This window comes from Colias croceus, chromosome Z, assembly GCF_905220415.1.
Source record: "Colias croceus chromosome Z, ilColCroc2.1".
NCBI classification, from domain to species: Eukaryota; Metazoa; Arthropoda; class Insecta; order Lepidoptera; family Pieridae; genus Colias; species Colias croceus.
In genome coordinates, this window is record NC_059568.1 from 5,862,025 (window position 1) to 5,888,978 (window position 26,954).

General features: G+C 32.9%; 3 protein-coding genes across 3 annotated transcripts in view; 2 read left to right on the top strand and 1 right to left on the bottom strand.

The window, feature by feature from the left end:
- LOC123705466 overlaps positions 1-4,781 on the top strand; it is a 31,709-nt gene extending 26,928 nt beyond the window's left edge. Inside the window, exons 2-3 of the mRNA XM_045654246.1 lie at positions 3,637-3,774; positions 4,481-4,781. Of these exons, the coding sequence (XP_045510202.1) occupies positions 3,665-3,774; positions 4,481-4,781 (411 nt within the window). The 5' untranslated portion in view covers positions 3,637-3,664. The remainder of the gene's footprint in view (positions 1-3,636; positions 3,775-4,480) is intronic.
- A 1,783-nt stretch (positions 4,782-6,564) lies between these two features.
- LOC123705309 (cyclic nucleotide-gated cation channel subunit A-like) lies at positions 6,565-17,722 on the top strand. Its single transcript, XM_045654044.1, has 8 exons — positions 6,565-6,916; positions 11,809-12,045; positions 13,440-13,602; positions 14,278-14,423; positions 15,010-15,132; positions 15,227-16,132; positions 16,239-16,420; positions 16,532-17,722. Exons 1-8 carry the CDS (start codon positions 6,863-6,865, stop codon positions 16,794-16,796), a joined length of 2,076 nt encoding a protein of 691 aa, XP_045510000.1. The 5' UTR covers positions 6,565-6,862; the 3' UTR covers positions 16,797-17,722.
- A 4,836-nt stretch (positions 17,723-22,558) lies between these two features.
- Positions 22,559-26,954, bottom strand: part of LOC123705324 (forkhead box protein L2-like) — a 60,559-nt gene continuing 56,163 nt past the window's right edge. The window contains exon 11 of the mRNA XM_045654065.1: positions 22,559-25,415. Within this exon, the coding sequence (XP_045510021.1) occupies positions 25,369-25,415 (47 nt within the window). The 3' untranslated portion in view covers positions 22,559-25,368. The remainder of the gene's footprint in view (positions 25,416-26,954) is intronic.

The following is a 26,954-nucleotide window of genomic DNA, read 5'->3' on the forward strand; positions in this document are numbered from 1 at the left end:
AAAGGCAAATATTGCCACAATTACAAGCATTTTGCCGTACATCTTCAATAGTGGCATTGAATAGTGACACTCCCATAAAATGCAGCTCACTAAAACGACTGTTTACGTGATAATCAATACGACAGTCCTTACAAAGCCCTCACAATTTCAATGGACGAGAGTGGAATATTAATGTATGTCACGTGTGTTCGACTTGTGATCTAATTTTTGTAGCAGATTTATGAAATTATGTCCCTATTACTGTTCCCTTGACCTTCGTCCAATAAAATTGTGACGTCATTATATAGACGCGAAGGTACCACTATAACGCTTTTTGTACATCCCCGAAGTATTTGTAGGCTTTTTGGTAATTGGTACTTGTTTTGAATTATTTCTATTTGCAAGTAAGTTAAGTTATCTATATCTACAGTTGAGTAAGTTGTATAATTTGTGTTTCAGCTATTGATTGACCCGGCGGACAGCTTTAATTCTTTCAATTAAATCTTTAAACATAAATCTTACTTAATAAATTAATGAAAGTCGTTTTAGTTAGATCTTTTATTGGGTTTATTACGGAGTTTTACGTTTTTATTAAGTTTATTGTATTTGTCTCCACTAATTTGATTTAAAATTTAAATAATCATTCTTAGAAATACGTTTATGTAGCAAAATAAATACCTATTACAAAAAGGTAGTAGCAGTAAATGATTTAAGGGCCCTTAGTAGGTGAAAACGGCAAATTGGACTTTTTTTTATTGTCGATACTGTCTGTCATCTATGAGCTATTATTGAAAATATTGAAGTTTTTTCGCACTGAATTTTCTAATATGTATTACAGAACGCATGTGTAATGAGATGACTGTTTCCAAAACACGATTGGAAAAATTTTGCTGGATACAAAAAACTTGAAGTTACCTCTAAAATATCATATAAATGCTCATTACAACCGTATTTTACGATAATAATTCGTATAAAATAATAATAAAAAAACATAGCCTGTGCCTTCTCGATTTGGTGACTGTTTTAGATTTAGAAAATTCTAAATATTTTCATTCACGTTTTGATAATAATTAATGGCGCTTACAATTTTTAGTTTCGAGCACGTTGATTCCATATTAAACGCGGACCCCCTCACCCCTCACCTCAGGCGCGAATAGCTACGAAATCTGAATTTTAGCTAACCCCTCTTAAGTAATTTAATTCCTTTTAATACGGCTTCCAAATATTTACGGACACATTTTTGGACAGACATTGACAAATGTATCTATTTATATCTATTATTGGAATAGACGTGGGTAGAAGACCACATAAGCCACGAGGTAAAAATAGTATTCTCGACATCCAATTAACATTGCCACTGCAGACTGGGGTCACCACATTGGTCAATGCCGACTACAATAATTATTGGCAACTATTTTCGGTATAATTTTGATTATCATTATGTGGATTTGGTGACGTCATAATCCTCCGGTTTTGATCTTAAACAAATTGTATATGTTGCTGTATCTCGATTCCTTGAACTTCAGTTCAATTTATTAGTGGAGACCTTTACCTATAAACCACTTCTCCGCTGCAAGCCATTTTATTATCTAAGTCTAAGGTAAGCAAAGCACTCTTGTCATCTTGTTCACTTACCTGAGAAAGACGTCCTTCTTCATTCGTGCATACTTTCCTTTTATTTTATCTTCAAACAACCATTTTTAGTATACATTTCTAGGAATTATCCGAGATGACTTACAGTTTTATATTTCAAATTTCATTTCGTATCTCAATATGACTTAAATAATATGAATATATTATGATAATTTTTAATTATTATAACTTCTACAAATTTTTCACCAGACTTCTTTCCTAATTTTAAATAATTATTTAATATCTTTTCAACGCTTAGTCAATCGGGCAGGCAAATATTTTTATCAAAAATCACTCATAATAAAAACTAAACACTATTTTTTAAAACATTGTTCAAACAAACAAATGAATTTCCATGGCGTAGTTTATAAAGCCGAGTGCACTGTAGTAACACTATATTCAACAAGCGAGGAATATTTCCTACGTCACGGAGCAGCCCCGAAACTTTAGACACCGAAGTACAAAGCGTACTTACTTGGATATTGTTTACGGCGTCAATACTGAAAACATGGAATACATTTGTTAAACAGAGCAGCTTTTAAAACTTTCATCATTTTATGCCCACACATATTGGTTTTCAAGGCACCTATCAACACGACAAGCTGATGTTTAACCATTTTCCATTACACGAAATTTTCGGGAATGGACTTTTACCAACTAATTAAGTGCATTTTATATTGTAAAGGGTTTACTTAATTGCGTTAATGTCGTTTTAATTGATCCTTTCTGACCATTCGTTCGGTGGATGACATAATATTTGCGCAGCAGAATGTTTTACCTGTATAAAATGGAGGTCTAAAATCATGATCTAGCACCGACGTCTATGTCTACTCTCTTTTAATTTTAAGTTGTATTCTATAAAATATAAAGTTATTGTTTATTTTATTTTATTTTTAATAAAATTGTCGTCACAGTTGATACACCGAAATAAATTGGGCTTATATTCAAAATGTAAACTGAAAATTGATGAAGCCGACCATTGGCCTGAATATTGAACATGGCAAAATAATTTTGCGAATAAGTATAATGTTTACAAAATATGTTGTAGGAATTGAAGGAAATTCTACTTATAAGCCTTCGAACGCCATATGCAACGATCACGCTGGAGTTTCGAATATCATTTCTAGTTCAGCAGGCTAAAAATGGATGGCCAGCGAGTGAGAACTACAATAAAGAAAACTTGCAGAAATATGTCCCCTTCGCTGGCCAAGAGACCCCGCTCTTTACGTTTACCTACAGTCAATTTAACTTTGTAAAATGTAACGCCAAGGAAAGCTATTTCCAATTTTCCAGGCGAATCCGGCAAGCATTTTCTATGTCCCAATTCAATCTAAGGCCTGCGAAGACACAAGAACCATGTTTCTAGTAAATGCATTTTTATATTCCCACTTCGAAGTCAATTCGTTACAAATGAAATCATAGGCCTTACAATTGTTATAAGTTTTGCGGCTTCTTATCTCAAGCCTCTTTCCTTTGCATCAATTTTATTAAGCTCGTACAGAAATAAATAAAATAAATTGATTGGGAACATTAATGGCTTCGGCTCCTTTCATGTCATAACATTATTTATCAATTACAACATCATACGTCCCCTTCAGTATACTCATGAATGAATACCTTAATTTATAAATAAACTAACCCTTTTTCTCTCTTCAATAACAAGTGGGTTAGCGAATTGATCATAATGACCAATAATTCAATTAATGTGTAATAACGTTTCTGATCTATTTGCATCGACTCGATATTTCTTCAAAGAAAAATACATCGGTTTAAAGTCCCATCGGAATAAATATCTTACAGACAGCCGTAATCTATAGCAATATGTAACGTTAATCACGATTTATACCCCCGAGAGGATGCATAAGCTTATTGGATGTATTTTTGTAGATTATTCCAATGATTATTCTGTCGGTTTGGTGAATGCAGCACAAAATTAAAACACCCACGCATAATATTAGCAGGAGCTCTGGGGACGGCGTCTTGATATTCGAATTGCAACTCAAATATTTTCTTTTTTTTTCGTAGACCAGTCGAAGCCGGGCATAAAGCCCTGATGAATATGTGGGCGTATATAGTGGCAGCGTCTCGCGGGGACCCGCACCTTCCGGACCGGCCCCGGCGCACTACTGACGACATCGTCAATGATACGTGCAAGATTCATAGGTACATCACCACTCATTTCAATTTACGTATGCATTTATTATATTAAATTATGCAAGTGTTAACTCAGCCCACATTGAAAAGCGTTTCAAAGAATTTTTAAATTATTTTTGAATTTCAATTTACTATTAATTATCCGCTGTTTGTACTAACTTTTAATGGGTAGATAGTAATTCCTGTAATAATATTTTTTTTTATTAATTCACATTATCAAGTGGTCACATTGATGTTATGACCGAGGCTGATTATGAAAAGAAAACATTCTTATCATCATTAGTTCTTTAAAGTCGCAACAAAACAACAAAGAAAGTTTTGTGCATCTCGTGTAGATTGTATGCACATCATTGGAAACCTTTGATACCAACTTTATTTTAAAGCTGATTGTTTTCCTTTTATGATTTCTGCTTTATTTGAGTAGACTGTAAATCGAATGCTTGTCGCATAGTGCTTTAGAGCAACAAATGTTTCGTAACTTGCAGATTGTTTGTTCGTCGTAGAACCTTTGATCCTATAAAATTAAGATGTATTATTTTCTTTCCGTAGTTCGTAGAGAAACCTTTGCTCGTAGTTTGCTATTTGATGTGGTATTCATAGTTACTTTTATTTTCCATAGCGATTGGACCCGAGTCGGAGCACGGGAGCGAATGGGAATGCGTAAACAGGCATGCTATTAATTAGTTTTTCTTTCTCTTTTTTTGTGCTCGTTTAGATGTCGAGAGGGCAAAGTGTTTATGCTTCCGAGTTCGTCTGGCAGGTACACGGGGCCGTACCCGGGCCCGTCGGCCACCGGGCCGCGCATGCAGGAGCAGAAGCCCAGCAAGTACGCGACCAAGAAGTCACTGAGTCTGCCGACCACCCCGCTGCGCGTGACGCGGCCCCGCGCGGACGTGCGCCTGGAGGAGGGCGCCTACCCGACGCTCGAGGTAGGATCGAGTTCGAAAATACACGGACTTCAACTTTCGCGCAACTTTCAAAGCGAGCTTCAGTTTACTCCGACAACAAAAACTTAAGAACTGAGTTTTTAAGTCTTCTTCAATATTTCTTCACATTGAAAACTATTTAACGTCCATTTTATAGGCACTCACAATTTGTATAATATCTCCATTATATTTGTGCCGCTTTCAAAGATTGGGCTTTGAAGTTGCAATCGGAATATGCCGGTTCAATCCTCTTTGGGGACAAACTTATTCAATGCAATAGAAACAGAATATTACAAGTATCTGCATCAGGATTTCCTTTTAACTTGGAGTGGATACATCTAAATTGTAATGTATATTACATATTTTGTTCCGTTTACATTAACTTCAAAGTATTTAATTTTGTTTTTGATGCTAAAGTATATTATGAAAATTGAAAAGTCTGCAAAGTTACAAGTCTCGAGATGATAACCGTCCTTGAACTGACAATTTTTCCCTCTTATGACGCGCGGAAAACGATATTAAATCCAAACAGGGAAGTGTTGTAATAAATTTTGTACATAAACATCAAAAAAGAAGAAAAATAATTTTATTATGTTTATAGTTGAGTTTGAGAAAAGGCATATATACCTACATATACCTATTAAATTTACAAATATTGATCCAGGACTTTTCAATACGACTTATGTAATATTTTAATATATGAGTTTTTAAATTGCAGAAGCCTAAACAAAAACAAATCTGCAGCGCTATATTTATGCAAGTCTTTTTATTTAATTAGCCAATAGACATCGACATGAAATTTTCAGATTTTTTTCTTGTGCCTTTTCCTCTAAATCCCTATTTTTTTATCTTCATAGAGTGGAAGCCGACTTTTGAAGCGGAGGAGTTGCGTTAATATTATGTAGTATAATTATATTATTTTTATTTTTATAAGACAAGCAGATTGCAGTGAAGGTTTGAAGAATAAAGAGGTAAGTAACATCATATTTTTGTCCTCAGGAAATCTAAACGAACTTGACCACCAGCTACGCGGCTTCCTTCTTTATTATTTCACATTTAATAATTTTTAATTTTCAAAATACGATAGTCTAGGCAAATTACACAATAATAATAAGTATTATAAAATAGTTTTTATAATGAATACCAATGGAATATGTGACGTCACTAGTAAAATTGTCTTAAACAAAAATAAAGCACGTGCGAACATTATACTTTATTGTATCTTCTGTCTAAAAGTATCCATCTGTTACTTCTCAAATCTCTACTTTATAAGCTCAAAATACTTCACTTTGCAATTGGATCAAGAATTTTAGATAACTCGAACAGTTAATGTGGATTTCAAAGGATAATAATAATTATGAAGAGACGAACTACCTCGCTAGAGCTGCCACTGCACGAAACATCCGGAGTTGGGTCTGTTGATCAATTTGACTTTAGTTCTAAGAAACTTGGACATTTAAACCTTAGGTTTAAGACGAATCTTATCAAATATGCTTAGAAATGTAGTATTCCTGTTGAACTTCAAATGCATTAATACTCTTCAAAGTTTAAAACTCCTTAACAATTAAACGATTAAATTATATTATGCGCGCAGTTTGTAAAGTTCTGAAAGCGACTGAATAAAATTGTAAGGCCACTGTCAAAGTTGTAACATCTTGATCAGCCTAATGCATTGGTTTAAAAGGGGCAATAAGGCCTATTACAACCGCAGAGCAATCACGGTTTACAACGGAAGTCAAGGCGTATACGTGACACGGGGAAGTCGGTAACGTTCATGGGCCATTGTTTCGATGAGTGCCTTGAACGCGAATCGCCTCCACATTTAGCGTGGTCTTGACGATCATTCACTTTTCAACCGCGGAGGCGGGCGAAGCCCTGGACTCGTGCACTCCCTGAGCGTATTCCATGATATCGATCTCTTAATTAATTGAGTCTCATCAGCCTCGTGCGAGCTATTACTTGTGTTAACTAAATTCCTTTAATTGAAGTTCGTGGCGGAGCGGTATCGTGACCCAGCCTTCTAACAATTACTTTGATACAGATCTGTACTATTTGTCGACGAGTCTTAATGACTTCATTTCTTTTGAGGACTCGTATGCGGTGTACATGTGGAGGGTAAATGATATAGAGACAGTGAAATAAAACGTTGCGTTTTCGTCTGCGGTTGGAATATGAGCCCTGTTTTTACAATTCATAAAATTCGTCTAGGTAGCGGAACGGAAGGGGTAAGTTGCATCTGTTATTTGGTTTAAAATAGGTTTAAATAGCGGAAAATCGACAAATAAGTATTAGTTTCATATATCTTTTATTAAATCTGCATAAAATATAAGACGTGTGAAATGAATATATTAAATGTTAGTTTAGTTATTCTCTATGTCTATTCATTGAAACTCGGAATTTTTTGCATATAAATTAGAATATCTTTCCCTTGAAAAAAGCCTCTTTTTATGGCACGCACCAAAACGAACAGATAATTACGCTGTAACACGAGTTGTGCTGTTAATCCCAAGTAATTAATCATAATCAAATTTGCGACGGCCAAATGCGTTCGCAGAATCAATATATAAGTTCCTTGCTACAGGCACAGGCGAGAGGTTAATTATTGTGCCTTTTAATGACACAACAAATGACTATTCGTGTTAACCATTCATCGCTCTTCAAGAGCTTCTTGCATTACGGTCTATTTTCAAGAAAAAGCAGGAATTAAACCATTTATTCTAGTCATTACCTTCTGGGTTTAAAACGTTATTAAGCATTTCCTAAATATTGTAACAAGTATTTTTCAGCAGGTTAAATTAAATTTGGATCTTTTCAACAGCTTCATTTTTAATGAAAAATGTGTTTTATTTTAATTAATAATTATTTATGAAGGAAAATATTGATACCTACGTGAATTTTCGTTTATTTTGAAATGTTTCTACTTCTCTTCATTATGTTAAGTATGTACTGCTCAGTATGAGCAACACATACTCATAAAAAGCAACTATAAACTAGCGACTTTTATTAATATAAAACAATCATTTTTCAATGGAAAAATAGTGTCGATAAAAAAGTTTAAAAGTTTAACTAGCGCAATCGGAACTAGTCTCATCGGAACGCGGAAGTGTGCCTTCAAACAGTACCGATTTTCGCGCTTATTTTCATCTACAAATATGAATATTCCATACTTCATATTATGTTAAAATAGTGCAATTAATAAAGTAAAATTTTTTCATTTTCGTTAATAAAAGTTCTTCACCGACGTCCGGTGGAGGTTCTCTATTCAAATTCTATCAAATCACGACGAATCCGAGGCGTATGTGGAGGCGTATGTCTTTTTTCTTTTTTTTAATCATGTACATGGCCAGTTCTCTTTTTTTTTTAATCATCAAAAAGCGCAGGCAATTTTGTATCGTTGTAGGTTTTATAATTTTTACAATTGACACTATTTAACTCGCGAAATGTTTACGCTTGTTAATTAGCACTCACACGCGCTCCGTTGTCGCCGGCTAATGAGACACTTTTTAAACATTAAACGTATTTCCAATCGTTAAATACTTTGTCATAACTAATAAAACCCTCCATGCACTGTTCTGATGTCATTACTGTGTGTGTATGAATTTTTATTACGTATTTATTTGACACACACTGATAATAAATTATGGAAGACTTGACTTATAAATGTTATAGTAAAGTGATAAAAAGGGGACTCTTAGGATATCTTAATTAGAATTTCTTTAACGACAAAAATGCAATTTATATTGTTATGAGATATGAGCCTCAGGCTATCGAAACTACTGCCTTATAAATCAAGCAAGGTCAGAGACGATTTCTAGCAGTTTTATTAAAGACTAGCCATTCACCACAACTTCGCTTGACTTTTACCGGGATGAAAAAATATAAAGTTACGTAAAACGTTCTATTTCAAAGTTAATAGTTCTTAAGTTTATCCATTACAAACATAAAAAAAAAATCTTTCTGCTTTTACAATATTAGTGCAGATTCTCTGTAGAATATTATTCTAGTTCTGACTTGAAATGTCTGTCGGCAACTGGATTGTGTGTGGTAAAGTCAAGCCGATTTACGAATATATTTCGCTCTTGAGCATTCAATAGGAAAAAACTTAGCGTCCAATATGACACCGCCTAATTTTGTTCAATGTTTTCCTTTCTCATTGTTAGCTGTCGAATTTTTAACGTACTCACGTTCTTTGTGTTATATGTGTTCAGTATACGTAGTTATTTTATGGCCATTTCTTGTAGGCTCGTCACAATATAGCAATTGGAAATTGAGAATTTCCTCTGGACGTCTACGCCATAAGGTCACTGCCATTAATATAATTAAACATGTTTGATTTTACATATCCCCATAATGTAATTCTCTATGTTATCATAATTTGATTTCCTCCTACAAATGAATCAAGTTATAGGAAAACCATGACTTTTTTATAAATACTGGTCGTTACGCAAAGATAGAAATTAATTAACTATATTAAAATTTCAATTTTCTCTTCACCTTTCGATTTATCAACAAAGGATAAATATAAATAATTGGAAACGTGGTAACGGAATAATTGCAATGGAATCGATTGTAATTATGGAAAGTTCTAGAAACATTCGAACAATAACGACACTGCACTCAAAGAGAGTCTCATTGGCCAAAGGCGATGCCTTCTAACATTCATAGGAAACTAGAAACCCTTACCGACTTGTATTTGTAGTAATTTCAATGAATCACCTATTCTAGTGGATCTTTTTGCAACTGAGTGTGTTTATTCGAACTCGTCGACTGTTTACAAACAACAAAAGGCGCTGCATTAGTATAAAACGTTGTTAATGAGAGAAATACATTTATTTACATAGAGAAACTTGTAATTAGACAAAAAATAATTAAAAGCTGCCGTTTCCCTTTAGAATCGGAAACTGATATATTTTTGCTGCACACGTTGCATCTTTACAATTCCTTTTATATATCATTCTGTGTACCTTTCGAATACTTTTAGCAAACAACATATTTGTTAATATTTTGTTGTTTCCAAACTTATTTGTCTGTAGAGTGTAGATATAAAATTATTAATATCATGTTACCTAATTTAATTACGAAATATACATTTCTGATGTTATTAAATACCTTTAGGTATGAATAATAAAATCGATAAATAAACTTCATCGGTAATAAATAAACAGGGTTGTTTAATCAAAATTATCAATGAATGTAAAACAGGTCATACGAAAGCATTAATTCTGGCTTAAAACGAAACATGCATCGGATTTTTCATCCTGAAAATGATTGGAATCGTACCTATAGCTACAATTGCACAGATTAGAGAATAGTTACTTCGTAAACAATTGCTTGCATTTGATCGAGTAGGTATTGGAATTGGCCATGTTATCAAATCACGAGCAAATCGCATGAATATCGATGTCAACTTTGTAATTTCACTGACCCAAGTCATTTTGTGCCTGATTTAAATTCATAGTACACGACGCCGTGAACACCATAATACGATGTCTCCAATGCTATTCGGTAACAATAAGAATCTGTTACGAAATATTAAGGAAAATAATCCTTATCCCTTTAAAGCGAAGAGGCTATTTATAAATTATACTGGGTTGTTTTTATTGCGTGAGGAATATGGACAGTAGATATTAATATATTATAATTATATTATGAATAACATGTGATTAATGTGATATTGAAAATAATATATAGTATTTATTTATTTATTATACTTTATTGCATTAAAGAAATACATAAACACATATAACAAAGACAAGACTACAGAAACAGCAAAGGGCGGCCTTATCGCTAGGTAGCGATCTCTACCAGGCAACCCAAGTATATAATAACATAATATCAATTCAATGAGGTACCAATTAAAATAAGGATACATTTTTGATTTATCCACATCTTTATTTTACTGTATAAGTACTTTATATGAATAATAATATATGAATATGTTTACTATATATTATAGACTATCAAAAAATGTTGCATAAACTCTTTTCTCAATATTTTGTAATATAGGTAAGTAGCACAAAAACAACGTTTATCTAACATAATATATTTCATAGCAATTCATAGGAATATTAGCTCGCAATATAGACGCCCGTAATAGCGTATTACCGAAAACCCATAAGAAACATGCTCTTATATGATACATGTATTATTTCATTGCCGGATGATTAAATAGCTACGGTTATTGTCATCGTAAACGTCTGCAAACGGCTTGACCGCTCTGTGTTTATGTCAGCGATGCTAACTTATATCCTAGTTATTAGAATGTGTATTCGCCTTTTATAACGCCGACTTACGATCATAAGTTAAAAATTTATTTGGACTAAAAAAAGGACTTCAACGTATTAAAGCTAGTCTGAAGAATTTCCAAATTATACAAAGCTAAGTATATAAATAATATTATAAAGGTAAGGTTCGTGCTAATTTCTATTCTACAAGCCCATTACGTTGTACCCTGTGTAGTAACTGTTAGGCAACACTCCGCGAATCGTTGTAATGAATTCTGACGCTCGGTGTTTTTCAATGGGGACACGTGGAATCGTTTGCCCTAATTCGTATGGGAACTTATTGAGTATTTCATGGAAATTTCTATAGCCAAGTTTTATCTTTGCTTCTATTTCTATACCTTATGAAACACAATAGTAACCAAAGTTGCTAGACAAACATATAAAATTTAATAGGTTTCTTTATAAATTTTGACGTATGCAATATATCAATGAATACGCTGTAAAAATACCTGCCGAAAATGCATTATGGTTTTTATCGAAAAATACTTTCGGTCACTGAATATGTGCAATGCGAGCCTTGTGACTATAACTCAACTTGAAGCTTGGTCGTCAGTATTCTGTCAATATGGGTTGTTGTCGATTTTATATGAAAAATGTATGTGTAGAAGTTTTCATACTCCCCCTGGGTTATTAAAAATTTCACGGATCCGCACGAATTATTCATTTAGATACGTTAAGATAAACCATACCTAGAAGAAAACACCTTATTCTATATTATTTTTTATCAACTACGCAAGTTGAAAACTGTGCTAATAATTTGTCTTCAAATATTAAGAATAAGTGTCAAGGTTTATACTGAAACTATCGATTTTTACTAATGATTCTACTTGCAGCAGATTCGCAAGAAAATGGAGCCCGGTACCAGCTGGTGGCGTCGTGTGCTGAACGCCATTTACCGCGCGTTGGGGATCCCGATCAAAAACCCCCACTCCAAGCCAACTGATTGGTTCTTGGATAAATTCTCTGCTCAGGAGTTCTATGATAACGATGATCAATCCGATGACGACGGCTGCCGCTGGCTTTGCGGCGTGAGGCTGGGTGTCGACCCTACCCTCCCTGCTCACTATAATGTAAATATACAGTATAAATAGGTAACCTGCAGAATGTGAATAACAAATTCAATCGAAGCTGAACCTCAACACTTGCTGTACTTGTAAATAATAATTCACATAGAGAGCACGTTTAGAGCCAGATGTAATGTAAGAGGCGTCACAATGCAACATTTATTTACGAAGCACTAATTACACAAACATACTAATCAGCTAAAGCTGTGCAAATACGCTATTGATGCTGTTTCATAGGTACCTTTATAGGCAATTATCGGCGCCCATAAGCTCAAATGTTATGATAAAATTATGAAAAATTTATACATATACAAGTTTTGAATTTAGGTATATTTATGTTTTAGAGAATGAAAATGTATGTGTATCCAATTTCCATCAATGATCTTATATACGAGTGTGGTCTTCACCTCATATTGATAATCACAATACTGCAACACACTAATAGAATGGCTTTCTGCATTCATCGCTTAACCTGCTACAATTTCATCAAACTTAATCCCAAAGAAAATGGCTTGCAACTTGTAACTCGATACCTACTTATAGTGTCTATTGTCAGAGTTTCAAATTAAATGCTAAAATGCAGAAATCTTTTTGCAAGTCGCTAGGATTAGAGCTAGTCGAGTTAAAGTGATTTGTAATCCATCTTGCTATCTGAGTAGTTAATTAATTAATATCTATTTAACCTTTTTTAACTAGTAGATCTTTGCGAGCACGACACTTATACATCATAGGATTTCTTTTAGATATTAACAGAAAATTTATATTATTATATCCATTTTAATATTCTAATGTTATTTAATTATTGTTATTTGTATAGGTACATACCTAACTTGTTGCGCGTACCTGCTACCTGGTAATTATGAATTATAATTGTTTATTACTCACGGCACTAATGGGTAGAATGGAGCAAAACAAAAAAAAAAATTAATATTTTTTTTTAATATATTTTGCATTACTGGCTGAATATGAGAACTGAATATGAGAATCAAGATTTTCATAAAAGATGATTAGATTGCTCTAATACAAAACTCTACTCATAGTGCCACGGGTGATAAACTTATTTTACATGTGTATTATATTCTATAAAGTAAATTTTACTGATATATTTTTTTGGGATTTTGATAAACACTATTAAACTATTATTTATTGTAGCCGTAACAATTCAGTCTCACATCCACAGTCACCATCGAATACTTTAAACTTTATCTGTTCTTCTGTAACACTAACAATACTGGCTTGACCTACATCGTAAAGTCTTATGCAATTTAATTATTACATATCCTCTGCAAGCTCTCAGCGATGTAAAGCTATGCTTTTGAATGGATGTCATAGTTGATTGATATTTAAGATGCGTAGCTACTTGAGGCTACAAAAATAACCTTAACTTTCTTTTCGTTTAGTGGCTAGCCGTGGTGTCGCTGGCTATCCTCTACAACGTAGTTTTTGTTATTGGCCGCGCTGTTTTTTGGGAACTCGATAAGTCATCCATTCCTTCCTGGTTCGCTCTGGACTACCTTTGCGATATTATTTATCTTATTGACACCGTCGTCCACATGCACGAAGGTAAGTGTATTTTGTAACCCCACATCAATAATTAGCTTTAAGAATTAATAATAATATGCAATGCAATGGTACATTACTTGTGTGCACTGTACGATGCAGCGAATTGAATAGATATATATCAGCAATTAAATGTATGCAATGCAATCATTATTAAACTGTCGTTTACACTATTGTAATTATTATAAAAAATGACCATGAGCAAAAAAGTAAAACATAGACTTGAACTTTTGTGAATGTAAATCTCACTTGAAGTCGAAGGAGAGTCGCTTTGACTATCGCAAATCAACAATTTGGCACCCACACGCGGGCGCACGCCAGGGCGCGCCTTGCGTCATCAAATTTAGCTAACGTGTAGGCAAACATTCGACCCTGCCTAGTTGCTTTTTCCGCGTAAATATTGCATTGCTCGGGACAGTATTGCTTTGCGCCCGCCTTGTAAAAGAATTTACATTAATTTTTATTCGTTGAGATGCGAAATGAGATATGAAGCCAATAAAATGTTTACTGTTCAGAATTGAACATTAATTATCAGATATTTTTATTGCAGCGAACGATTCTATTGTTTGTTTATATTGCTATGTATTTCTATTGCGTTTTAATTAAAATTATATTTTCCAGTTTTCCTTTAAGACCTTTGCCTAGTTTTAGCACTTTTACAAATGAATACATTTTCAGGCTATTTGGAACAAGGAATTATGGTAAAAAACGCTGCGAAGCTACGCCGCAATTACATGAAATCAGACTGGTGGCCCTATGATTTCATTTCCTTGATTCCAACCGATATAGCGTACTACTGGTGGTCGCCTGGACTCTGCGATTTCGTTAGTAACATTTAAATTACACAACTCTTATTAACTCTTTGTACCTATAACACCAACGTACTCAAAATTGCTAAGTCAATGTCAGCCTTGAAGGCCAGTGGAAGGAAAATATTATATTTTGATAGCATACATAATTTTAAAAACAATTTGTTTGTCGAAGTATATACATAAATTGCTTAAATATTTTAATTCCAATAATGCTTTGTAAAGTTGCTAATTTCATCACAATTTTATGTCACTTACATACACACTCATGAATACGCAACTAACCAATATTTAAAGTTGATGGAAAGTTTGTTAAGAATATAATTTTACTTCAGACGAATAAATACATTTCATAACAGCTATAATAGAAAATGAACTAAGGTCATACTATAATCAAAATCCGATGGCAAAATCGTCACCCGAAATCGTTTAAGCTCCGAAACTACGTAACTCAATATGCAAACGCTATCAACTAATGATATATTGCTACACGAGTGCGTACTACAAGCTTACACCAATAAAATAGGACAACACAGAAACATTCAAACCAAACACATTCTTTACCTTAGTTATTACTGAGTGTCAATATTGGCTGTTCCAGGACCGTTTGCCGTGCCCTGTTATTGTACGACTCAATCGACTGTTCCGACTGCCTCGAATGTGGGAGTGGTTTGATCGTACCGAAACCGCCACGAGCTTTCCGAACGCTTTCAGGATTTGCAAGGTTATATGACTACAGTAACCTTGAAAATTACACCTAAGTCAAAGAATTTACTAAAATCTATTTTTGTTTTACAGAATTTTCTGTTTCCTTCCAGGTCGTAATGGCGATATTAGTACTTATCCATTGGAATGCTTGCTTATATTTTGCAATTAGTTATGCCATCGGTTTCGGTAACGATAATTGGGTCTATAACATAACAGGATCACGCAATGAAACTCTAGCTCATCAATACATTTATAGCTTCTATTGGTCTACCTTAACGCTCACCACCATTGGAGAAACGCCCCAACCAGAAGTTGACGTTGAATACATTTTTGTTGTCCTCGATTTTTTGGCTGGTGTTTTGATTTTCGCTACGATTGTCGGCAACATTGGCTCCATGATCTCTAACATGAATGTGGCAAGAGTGGAATTCCAAAACAAAATGGATGGAGTCAAACAATACATGGCGTTTCGTAAAGTGAGCGGCGAGCTAGAAGCCAGAGTCATCAGGTGGTTTGCTTATACGTGGGCAGAAAGTGGTGCATTGGATGAAGAACATGTTCTGTCATCTTTGCCTGATAAGTTGAAAGCTGAAATAGCTATTCGCGTGCATTTGGACACATTGCGTAAAGTGCAAATTTTTCAAGATTGCGAACCAGGATTGCTGGAGGCTTTAGTTCTCAAATTAAAACTTCAAGTCTTTAGTCCCGGAGATTACATATGCAGGAAGGGAGACGTCGGCAAAGAGATGTATATTGTGAAGAGCGGGAGATTGCAAGTAGTAGCCGATGATGGTCAGACTGTTTTGGCAACATTAGGGGCGGGCTCGGTGTTTGGAGAAGTGAGCGTCCTTGATATTGCTGGCAACAGAACTGGGAACAGGCGAACAGCTAATGTACGGGCTTTAGGATATTCCGATCTATTCTGTCTGGCCAAAAGGGATCTGTGGGAAGCTCTAGCTGATTATCCTGACGCTAGGGCAACTCTGACCAAGCGCGGATGTCAACTATTGCGCAAGGTTAGTTTTTATTTATACTTAAATATAAAAAAATGTAGCTAATTGTATTGAAATCAAACGAAAATTATTAAAATTTATATCTAATTATGAAATTTATTTGTTATAGGATGGCTTGCTCGACGAATCTATTTTTGAAAACGCAAAGACCACTCAACTCAGCATCGAAGAGAACGTTCGCAAACTGGAAGCCACTGTCGATCTTTTAAACAACCGATTACAAGGACTATTAGCTGATGTTGGTCAAGAGCAAGCCAAACTAAAGCAGCGGCTGAACAAAATAGAGGCCAGGTAATGTTGCGATTTTTTTTTAATTAGACATTAGGTATATTTGCTCAGCGAATATAAATACCTCATCGATTTACAACTAACAACAATAAAATATAGCTTACGTTATTTCAGAATAATAGAAACGGATGACGAAGAGTCTAATTCTGATGATTCAACGTCAGAATTGCGCAGCGACGTTATCAAAGTATGCGACGCAGCCAGCTACCGCGAGGTCCCCTCGAGCTCCACACAATACGTCTCCATGCTGTACACCAACCATCCGATCCGGGAGCGCGGCCATTCCCTTTGCGTTGACCGTACACCAGGGCTACTCCACATTACACCAGAACCGCGAAGTAAATCGTTACGCTTAAAGAAAAAAGACAATCCAAAGTGAAAGAAATGAAAGTGATAATATGGTTAGTGGATAGATATAAAGAGATTGATATCAATATTTTCAAAATTATTTTTTTTTACAAAATTTCCTTTATTTTGGTATACATTTAGACACTAAGAAAGCTTATAATTTGAAATAAAATTTCATAAACCAACAAAAAAATTGATGAAGCTATACCTTTTTTATTGTTTTTTATAAAAATTGAAATTGACTGTAATATTTTGATAATAAAGTAGATAAATTGAATTAGAGTATTGACAGTATAATAGGAATGAAATGTCGGTCATGGAACAGAACCCCATCTCATTAACAAAGTATTAATAAAAATATTTGGGAGTGTACACTTTGCTTACCTGGTGTAGATCAGCGTTACTGTGGTTACAGTTTGGATAGAAATAATTTGGATATCCATTTATTTTTTCTATCCTTGCTGGCCTTTAGCTAAATTTATTATTGTACTTAATTATAATGTTATTTAATACATTATTAGCTATTTTATCATTAGCAGCCGAATTCTCAAAGTAGACACAATTTTAAGATGATTGTAAGACCTTGAGTTGGATTCTGTGTCACTATAACAGAACGACTCAGTTCAGTGTGAGAATTCGAGAATAGATTTAATCTTACATTTTCAACTTATTAAATGTATAAGATGTTTGTAAAATTGTAAGTTGTAGTTTGGCCTAAATTCCATCGACAAAAATCAAATTTTGAATGAGAACAGTCGTTTTATACGGCCTTTTTGTATGGTTACACTCATACGTACAGTTTATTATTAGATCTTGCAAACGAATTAATTTGTTGATGGAATTGGGTCTTAGTATTTAAGTCGGTTCTAACGACATCAATTATTATATTTAGCTGTAATAATTTATGAATTATTAGTAGTCAATATATCTTGTTATGTATTTCAATTTATAGGTATATATTTAAAGGAGGGCGTTTTCATATTTATTTATATTTATATAATAATATTTATTAGTATATTAATATATTCTGAATGTTTTATATTACTTATAATAATCTTTTTATTTAAGTTTATATACAAATATCTATGAAATGTAACATAACCCAACTTTTGAAAAATTTTAAATATACAATCTTGTACATTGTTTAATGCGAAAGAAAAATATATACTATCTCAAACAAACGTAATCCTTTATATTTCGTGGATTTTAAAAAGTCTTTTGGAAAAGTATTACATATCTTGTATTTAAAATTGAAATTAACCTATAAATTTTGATAAGAAACATATTAGTGAATATGTCTTTAATAATAACAAAACACTCTGATCGAGGAGTTACTCTTGTCCGCAATCAAGATGTTTTTCTAAGAAATATAAATCTACTATCATTTGTACTTTTATATCACTTAATCGAATGGCTCCTTAGCCGAGTCAGTTACATCTCATATTCCTCTCACAAAATATATTTATATTTTCTTAAAATGTATATTATGTATTATAAAATATATCTGTCAGTACCGAAAGAATCTCTCTTCGGGACCATATGGCGTTTAGAAATGCACAGAAAATTTGTTTCTTTTCCTATCCGTAAACTCTACATAAGCACGCAGTTAGTCAGAAATGTGTTTGTCAAAAATCACTCAAAAATTACGTTAAGTTGGCGTATTATTTTTACGTTTAAGTTTATGAAAAAAAGAAAGGACGGAAAATGATGTTTAATCAAACGCACAGAAAAAAAATCCCAAATAACATGCAACAAATAAAAAAGGCCTAAGAGACACAGCCTGGAGACGGACACACAACAAATAAAAACAGGCCTAAGAGACACAGCCTGGAGACGGACATACAACGAAGTTCCCGTTGTACTGCGTACTGGAGGAAGTACCACTCTTAACACAATTATTTCTTGAGATTTTTCACATATTAGGTATCCTAGGTTTTATTGCTTTTTTTTTATTATTATTTTAAACTTATCTTCGGTCCTGCATCTGAGTGAGTATAGTTACTGCAAACATATTGGACATTGACTGAGCTAATGTAGAGTCCACTTTAAAAGCTATACGAACTATTTAATTGTAATGGTATATCATGATGGGCTCTCTTCACAGTGGACAACGTTGGCCCAAATGATGATTATGACGGCCGATCATAAGGCATGTAGACCCTTTACAGCTTTACACTATCCTGATTGCCTCTACTCGTCCAACGCTGCCCATTGTGAAGAGGGCTCATCACACACTTCATTCGCTTGTTTTCCGCGAGATGGATGCATACGATCTTGTATTTATTTGCTGAATCAGTCGTAGACAAACACAAAATTGATGACTAACTGCTTAAAATGTAGAGTTCTATATAATTAACGCGCTAGTCATTTAACAATATGCCGGACGATAATCCGCTCTATTCAAAGGGCACTTTCGACATCCACTAATTTTACAATCCACTTAATAATTGGACGTTGAGTGACGTATGTTAAATCAACGTTCAGCCTAATTATTCAATCGAATATTGTCATTCAATGAACGCGCTAGTCATTCAGTCAAATAGCAGATATAGGTAACGGGTAACCATATGACGAAGACAATTATACATAATATATTCTTTCAAATTCAAATTATATAAATTATTATCTATTATTAGTATCTATTATAATGGAAACGAGGGTATTTAAAGAGAGAGGAAATTTACGGAGAAGATTTTTCCATGTCAGGAGTAATGGTAGTGTAGAAGAAACATTATTATTATATTCAATTATATTCAAATATCATGAAGTATGTGTTTAATGTTTATCCACATATCCTTGTGTTTAATTATCTAGTATTTAAGTGAATGTTATTAGATTAATCAATGTGGAAACATTAATAGAATAGTCAAATTGTATTGGGATGAGATGGTTTTAAAATACTACACTGCAAAAGCGGCCACCACTATAACATCCTGCAGATTTAAAATGATCCTCCCAATACTAATTAAGATAGTTACACATAGTATTATTTCAGGAACCTGTTCTATGCTTAAAAATGTCCGAGCAACCAGAAAATTTCTTCAAGCTATCCTTTGTAGTGATAATTCTTAAGCATGTATTACTATAATATTATATGTGTAATTGCATAAATGTACTTTGGAACAAAATTTAGCTGAATTTTGTAACATTTCGGTGTCAAAATTTCTAATAAAGGATTTTAAATGTCCGTCTTTTATTTACATTTTTAATTTTAAGTATTTCCGTTTTTGTTATCTTATGGCAATAAAATAGTGAAAAAGTCTCGGAAGAAATCGAGAGAAACACTTAGAAATTGTAGGAAATTTTAGATCAAATTAACATAGCTGAATACATGTGACATGCCTTCATACCTAATTCTGAAATCTTAAAATTAATTAATGACCAAGAATAGCAGATCATAATATGTTATCTGATAGGGTTTTCTGTTATATGATTATCTTCGACTAGCTTGATTGCTGCAAATAATTCATTTCATAATAGAAAAAAACAAAATTATATAACACCTTTGCAACCCTAATACCTAGTAGTTCTTTACGATGTGATAAGATTTTTTTAACATGAGGGTAGGGTCAGGTGGGGTAAGAGGAACATATTTCATTTTCAGTAAAATATTTTGACTGCTAGGAACAACATTTATAGCTTTTTAAGATGTTTGAAACACACAGAACTTACCTTTATGTATTAGCTTCCCGTAGGCTAAATGTCATTACTCTAATAACAGTTCTTACGAAGATATTGACATTAATGTCAAGATTGAGTAATCGTTCCTCTTCCCCCTTACAAGGGGTAAGAGGGACAGTCATTGTATTTCCTAAGATTGGAGTTTGAATTAAAATATTCGTTACTAAATGTTCGTTAATTTGTAGGTAGAATGTCTTTGGTCAATATTAGATCTTAATGTCGATGAAATAAGGTATAATTTGGAATAAAAAACATGAATACATCAATTCGGGGTAAGAGGGACATACAGGTTCGATCAGGGGTGGCAAACTAAAAAGAAGTCGACAAGTTAGACTGCTATTTTTATTTAATCATATAAACTATGTGATATGAGATCAACATTGCGATTCAGTCTTTAACCCTTAATCGGCCATGACTTCAAACAAGTTTATTTTAATACATCAGTACGGGGTTATATCGAGATTAAACACTTGAGTATTAAAAAGTAAAATATTGGGTAGCTTATAGGTTTTTTTGGGATATTATTTCCCTATATCCATGAACATACATGTGGGAAATAATCTCCCACTTCACAGCCTCATTTAATTTATCATTATCGTAACTGCTTCTATTAGATTTTCTTATATATTTTCGCGGCATGTTTTATCTTATATTCCTGCAACAGTCAAACAACAAGAAGTCAATACTTATTACAATTAAAGAGAAAGAGACGTATACAAATCGCATGAAATTTTATTTATCTATATAGGTATAATATAATAAAAAAAATGTATGCGTGTACTAGAGTACACACGTAAGAAGTGAAACTTCTTTATGACCTTAAAAATGTCACGAGTATGGCGTAACGCAAAAATGTCACGCGTACGGCGTAACGCAAAAATGTCACGCGTACGGCGTAACGTAAAAATGTTACACTAAATTTTTGTCCAACCCCGATAAAGAAGTTTCACTTCAAAAATATTTAAATTTTTATTTGTTTGTGATAATAATAATATGGTTTCAAAAACTAAAAGACCGACAACACAGGCTATAAATTATAAATTATACTAAAAAATTAATCAAAATGTTGGTCACCCCTGACACGGGGGAAGAGAAACGTATGTTCCTCTTTCACCGTCAATAGTGAGCCTCTTACCCCAGCTATTGTTTTTGGAGGCTAGGATTTTCAAGCAAAATAAACTCACATAATTAGTTGTTTCTTAACTAAAATGATTAATAAAAGAAATACTTACAGTTTTTTCCGTGTATCACTGTATTTAAAATATTTCTAGCACTATTTTATCAACAAAATATGGGTTCGCAAAAAAACGCGCCAACTTGGTGTAAGTCGTATTCGCAACTGTCACATTTGTTTACATTTTTTGTGACGTCTGTGCTACGTAGCGACATCTAGTCAAAACCGCTCAAACTAATTCGCCTTCACTGTTTTACCGACGGAAAGTACATAGTCATAAACGTTTCGGTTTACTAGTTATGGTCTTTAGGCCCTCTTCCCCCAATGACCCTCTTACCCCACCTGACCTTATATTCTAATGAGTACTTACTCAATCCAATCAGTAGTTGTCGCTATAATATTATGTCCGTAATAAGCGGATAATAATGTCTATTAAATAGTTTGCAGTAAAATAATTTTGCGACTATAAACTGAAATGTATCCTAACTTTTAAGTCAGATTAAAATTCACGCGGGGTGAAAATCAAATTTTAAATCGGTTCAGTAGTTTTGGTATCCATCGCGGACAAACAAAGAGACGCGTAATTTTTATATATTATGTATCAAGATAAGTCCTTTTATAAATTTTTAACTTTACTGGTAGTTGATCGATAATTTCATATACAATACAGGATAGCTAATCGAATATTTATTTTTCATATGATTATAGATATTCTTTCATTCTCTTGTTGTGATTTAAATACGCATACCAAGCAAAAGAAAAAAGACTACAATACGTATACGCGCGTAGGTACCTTTAATATTTGAAAATTCTTACGGACTCCCATATTTGGAAAGCCTCTGTGAGTTTTCATTGGCGCTTACTATCAAGCATTTTCCTAGTTTAACATAAACATCCTTTAATGTACACTTACCTTAGGAAATAAGTAACAATTCAAACAATTGAATTTCAATTTATTTAATTTTTATTGAATATTTTAAATCAATCTGTTCAACAGACTAACAATAAAAGATTTAAACATAAAAACAAAGTAACATATCATAAATGAATCAATGTAAAGCCATTGCTTATGCTTACAATGAGGAAAAATCATTCAACACATCGATTCTCTACTAACACATATAAATTGGTTTTTCAGCTATAGTAATATATTATTATTATAACTGTTACATTAATATTAGATCAAAATATTTAAACACATTTAAATTTCGAGATTCTGACACCTGAGAAAGATATTATAACTACAGCACCTACGAAACATATCTACTTTACACGTACTATGGTTTAAATTTAAGGAATTTAACAACTAACTTAAAGAATTGGATTGAAATTGACGGAATATTGGCGATTAAAATTAGAATCATACAAAAAAATCAATCTCGATTAAAACATTTTAAATGACGCAGACGTAATAACATAATCAAACACAGACGAACAATAAAAAATATAAAAAACAATAGATTAAACTTATAACAATATCCAACCAACTTGCCCCTATACTTAATACGAACATCGAAAATTTAAATTCTTGCCAAATGACCGGCGTAAAAGTGCTGAATTTACTCATAAATTGTTTCACGGAATTAGCGTGTATACGAATAAAAGGAATTCTCGTATTATAATTCCTTTCACAACAGATTTTTCCCTCCATCAGGTACAGAATAGTAATTTGGTTTAAGCATACTCGTCTCGAAAGTGACCCATTGACCAATGACAAAAGCTTATTCCTACCGATTATTTACAATAATAGAATTCACACTTAAATTAGCGTTAACTAAAGAATAAAGCGGCTCTTATAAATATCGTTATATCTATTTATATCTATATAGCTTACGACAATTTGGATAATATAGGTATAATTATGAAATGACAGACATATTGTACTAAACGGGTTCACACGATAAAGTTTATAATGACAGATTATACATAAACATCGATTTATTAGACACAATTAGACAATTATTAATTACCTACACAATAGAGCAACTTGCTTGAGCAAGTACCAACGAATGGACAGAAAATCAGTTCTTCAATCTTTGAAAATAATATACGATGCGCCGTTTAGCTACGTATGAAAAACATAAAAATAAAATTTATTGGCAAAAATATAAAACGTGGCAATAGATCGAAATACTTGTCAAATTTTCGATTGTTATCGGTGAATCATTTGATTTTTTACATTTAAGTTTAATCTGTTTCAATATATCAATAATATACCGTAAGTATATATATAATTTAGTCACCATAATTAACGCTGCTCCTACAATCAACAGATCCCCTAAGAGGCTAGAAGCCCTACGAACAATACTAAGATCTTAATCCTTAACTTCAATGTTAACTTGGACCACGATTCCCGACTTTCAAAGATTCCCGAAAATATTTTTACTTAGAGAATAAGGGTGTAGTGATAAGTGATAGATTTTGTTAAATTTGAATAGAAATCGAAAAATATTATCTCGATTATAACTTATTGAATACATCTTACAGTAAAATAAGAATATTTTATGAGAAGGGGAAATCACTAATTCAGTCCGCCGCATATAGATAATAATTTCGTTACGATCGATTACTTATAATACCCTGTGAATTTCACATTTTAAATACGTCTAAAAGTTCTAGAAGATTGTAACATTTGGACAGACTACTCGTTGGGTAAAGTTCAATCATATCAATTGCAACCACTTCACTTACAAATGAATCAGCTGCTGTTTATTCCACTGACATTGATCTCTATGATTCCTATTATGCCTTTGCGCGGTATACGATAATACCTATATATTATTACGATATTCTGGTAACTATATTATTTCAGATCTATATCAATTAATGACACATTTTAAATTTGAATGACTGAATCGGAAACCTAGAAAATAAAGTAAAAAAAATCCATTGGATAGTCTGTCCAAACTTACAAAATTTAATATCAGTCAGAAAAGCTACGAAAATGGAAATTGGACAGAATTTTATTGACACGTAATTGACTCAGTTTTGCCGAGATATTATAAGGTTTATATTATTCTATACAATTAAATTAAATTAGATATAATAAATTACAAGTAATCTAGTCACATTTACAATTTGTAAATTGTATAGCTTCCGATTTAAGTCCAGTAACTATTTCGTCACACTTCGATGTGATTGCCACTAGAACGAAATCATAACTAACCAAAAGTGAACATATTAATTAATTATTGGAAAATAAAAATTATAAACGAATGTTGAAGGAGTTCTGTATCACAAACATGAAACACGACAACTATTGGATACACGCCTACAACTAGTTCTACACATTAAGATGGCTGAATTACACTGCATTTGGTAACAACACGAACGAGCTACGAACATCAAAATAAGTGCGGCCATTTTCAATTAGATGATCTGAAAGGGGTGTCATGATTTTTTGAGAAAATTATCTTTGAAGAATTATTTAGCATATTGAATTGATTTTTTAATTCTGTGGCAAAAATGTTGACACAACACAGAATTATCCCAGATGTTCATGGGAGCAATTTTATCATGATCACATGTCTATATGACATGAGCTAAGAAACAATGAACAATTGGAATGACTACAATTGAAAATGGCCTGTAAAACATCTAAGTACTTATGATAAAACAATTGAGATTTTCTTATAATCAATTACTTGCTGCAGTTGATCCGCAAGTGATCGGTGGGATGTATTAGGTTCAATGCAATCAGTGTTTCTCCTTCTGTATATTTCCCTCCGATTTTTCTTCATTTGGGCATTTATGTGTCGCCGGGAGCAAAGTTCAGGGAATTGTCATCTTTTCCCACTGGAACAAAAGAAATCAGGTATATTTTTATTATTTTCACGTGGCTTCGCAACAAGTATTAAGTAATCACAATAGATATATTTTTCTCAATATAATCTTATTATAGAGCAGTGGTAGTTTAATTCCGAATTCATTAAAAGCTTGAGCTGGGATTAAAAAGTTCGGAACTAGCCGTAGGAGCAAAAAGTTAAATTGTTTTACAATTTGTATGCACCTGTACCACATCGTCATAATCCGCCATATTCAAGCGCCAAATTATATACTTTTGGTATACTTACATCAAGTTACATCTACTATTCAAACTTAATTATTGTCTAACCCTCATACAAATTATATAAAAATATGGGCCACCGGCCATTGATTATGATGATGGTAAGAAACATAATTTGCATGTATCATTATAAATGCTATAATAGGTATGTTTATGCTTATTTTTATGATTTTTGGGTCTGGAAATCATTAGTATGAACCGAAGATTCGGACGGAAAGCTACAATACTGTAACCTGACTGTATGAAAATGCAATATGATGAGAAAGCGCTTCTTAAAAATATCAATGAATGCATAATCTTATAGATTATAGATAATTAATATATTGAGCTAAATTTGAAACTAGCGGTTTAGTTCGTTCCTATATTATGTATAATTGTGGTTCGACCTATTTGCCTTGTTGAATATTCCAACACATATGATTCATATCTGGAAGGGTAAATTAATAAATAATATTCTAGCCAACCGAACGGAGGCATGATAAACGTATCGGTCTAGCGAGGTCCAGAAGCACGTAGCCTATACAGAGAAATGGAGACAAATTTACAAAATATCCTAATAATAGTTATCCATAAATTATCGCTTTAAAATTTTGAACAACTTTTATCAAATTTGGCAAAGAAATGATTGCACTGTGAAGTGAATAGTAACTCTACATAGAAACACATCAACGAATTCATGTCTCCTCAATGTTCATATGCTAATGGCTTAACATTTTAATGCAAACTATAAAGAAACAGTAAACAGTGAAATTAGTTGCATGACGTAACCTCCTTAAGTGTAAATCAGTCCATCAAAACTTTGCGCCTGCAAAATATTAACTTTGAACTTTCTGAGAGGTTCGTAACAAAGACTATTGGTATAAAGGAGACTTAAAGTGTAAGTTAAAAAGTTTTACAACTATAATATTTGTGTATCAAAACAACATACATATTTTTTTTTGTAAGAACAGCTACTTACTCTCGTACACAAAAAGGAGATTGACGAAGCTCTTAAAGACTTAAACATAAATGTATAACAAATAAACACAATAAACATACTTAAAACATAAATTTATAATTATTAAACATAATAAACTAAGTTCATAATAAATATGTATACTGGACGTTGTGCTCAAATGCGTGAATAATATACATAAAATGGAACCTGGACAATAACACAGTAAAACAATATCTCTCTAAGCTTCTTAATGTCTCCATGGAAAGTTTATCTAATAATTTTGTACAGAAAATTCTGTTTTACATTTTACATCAGTTTCGCCAATATTAAA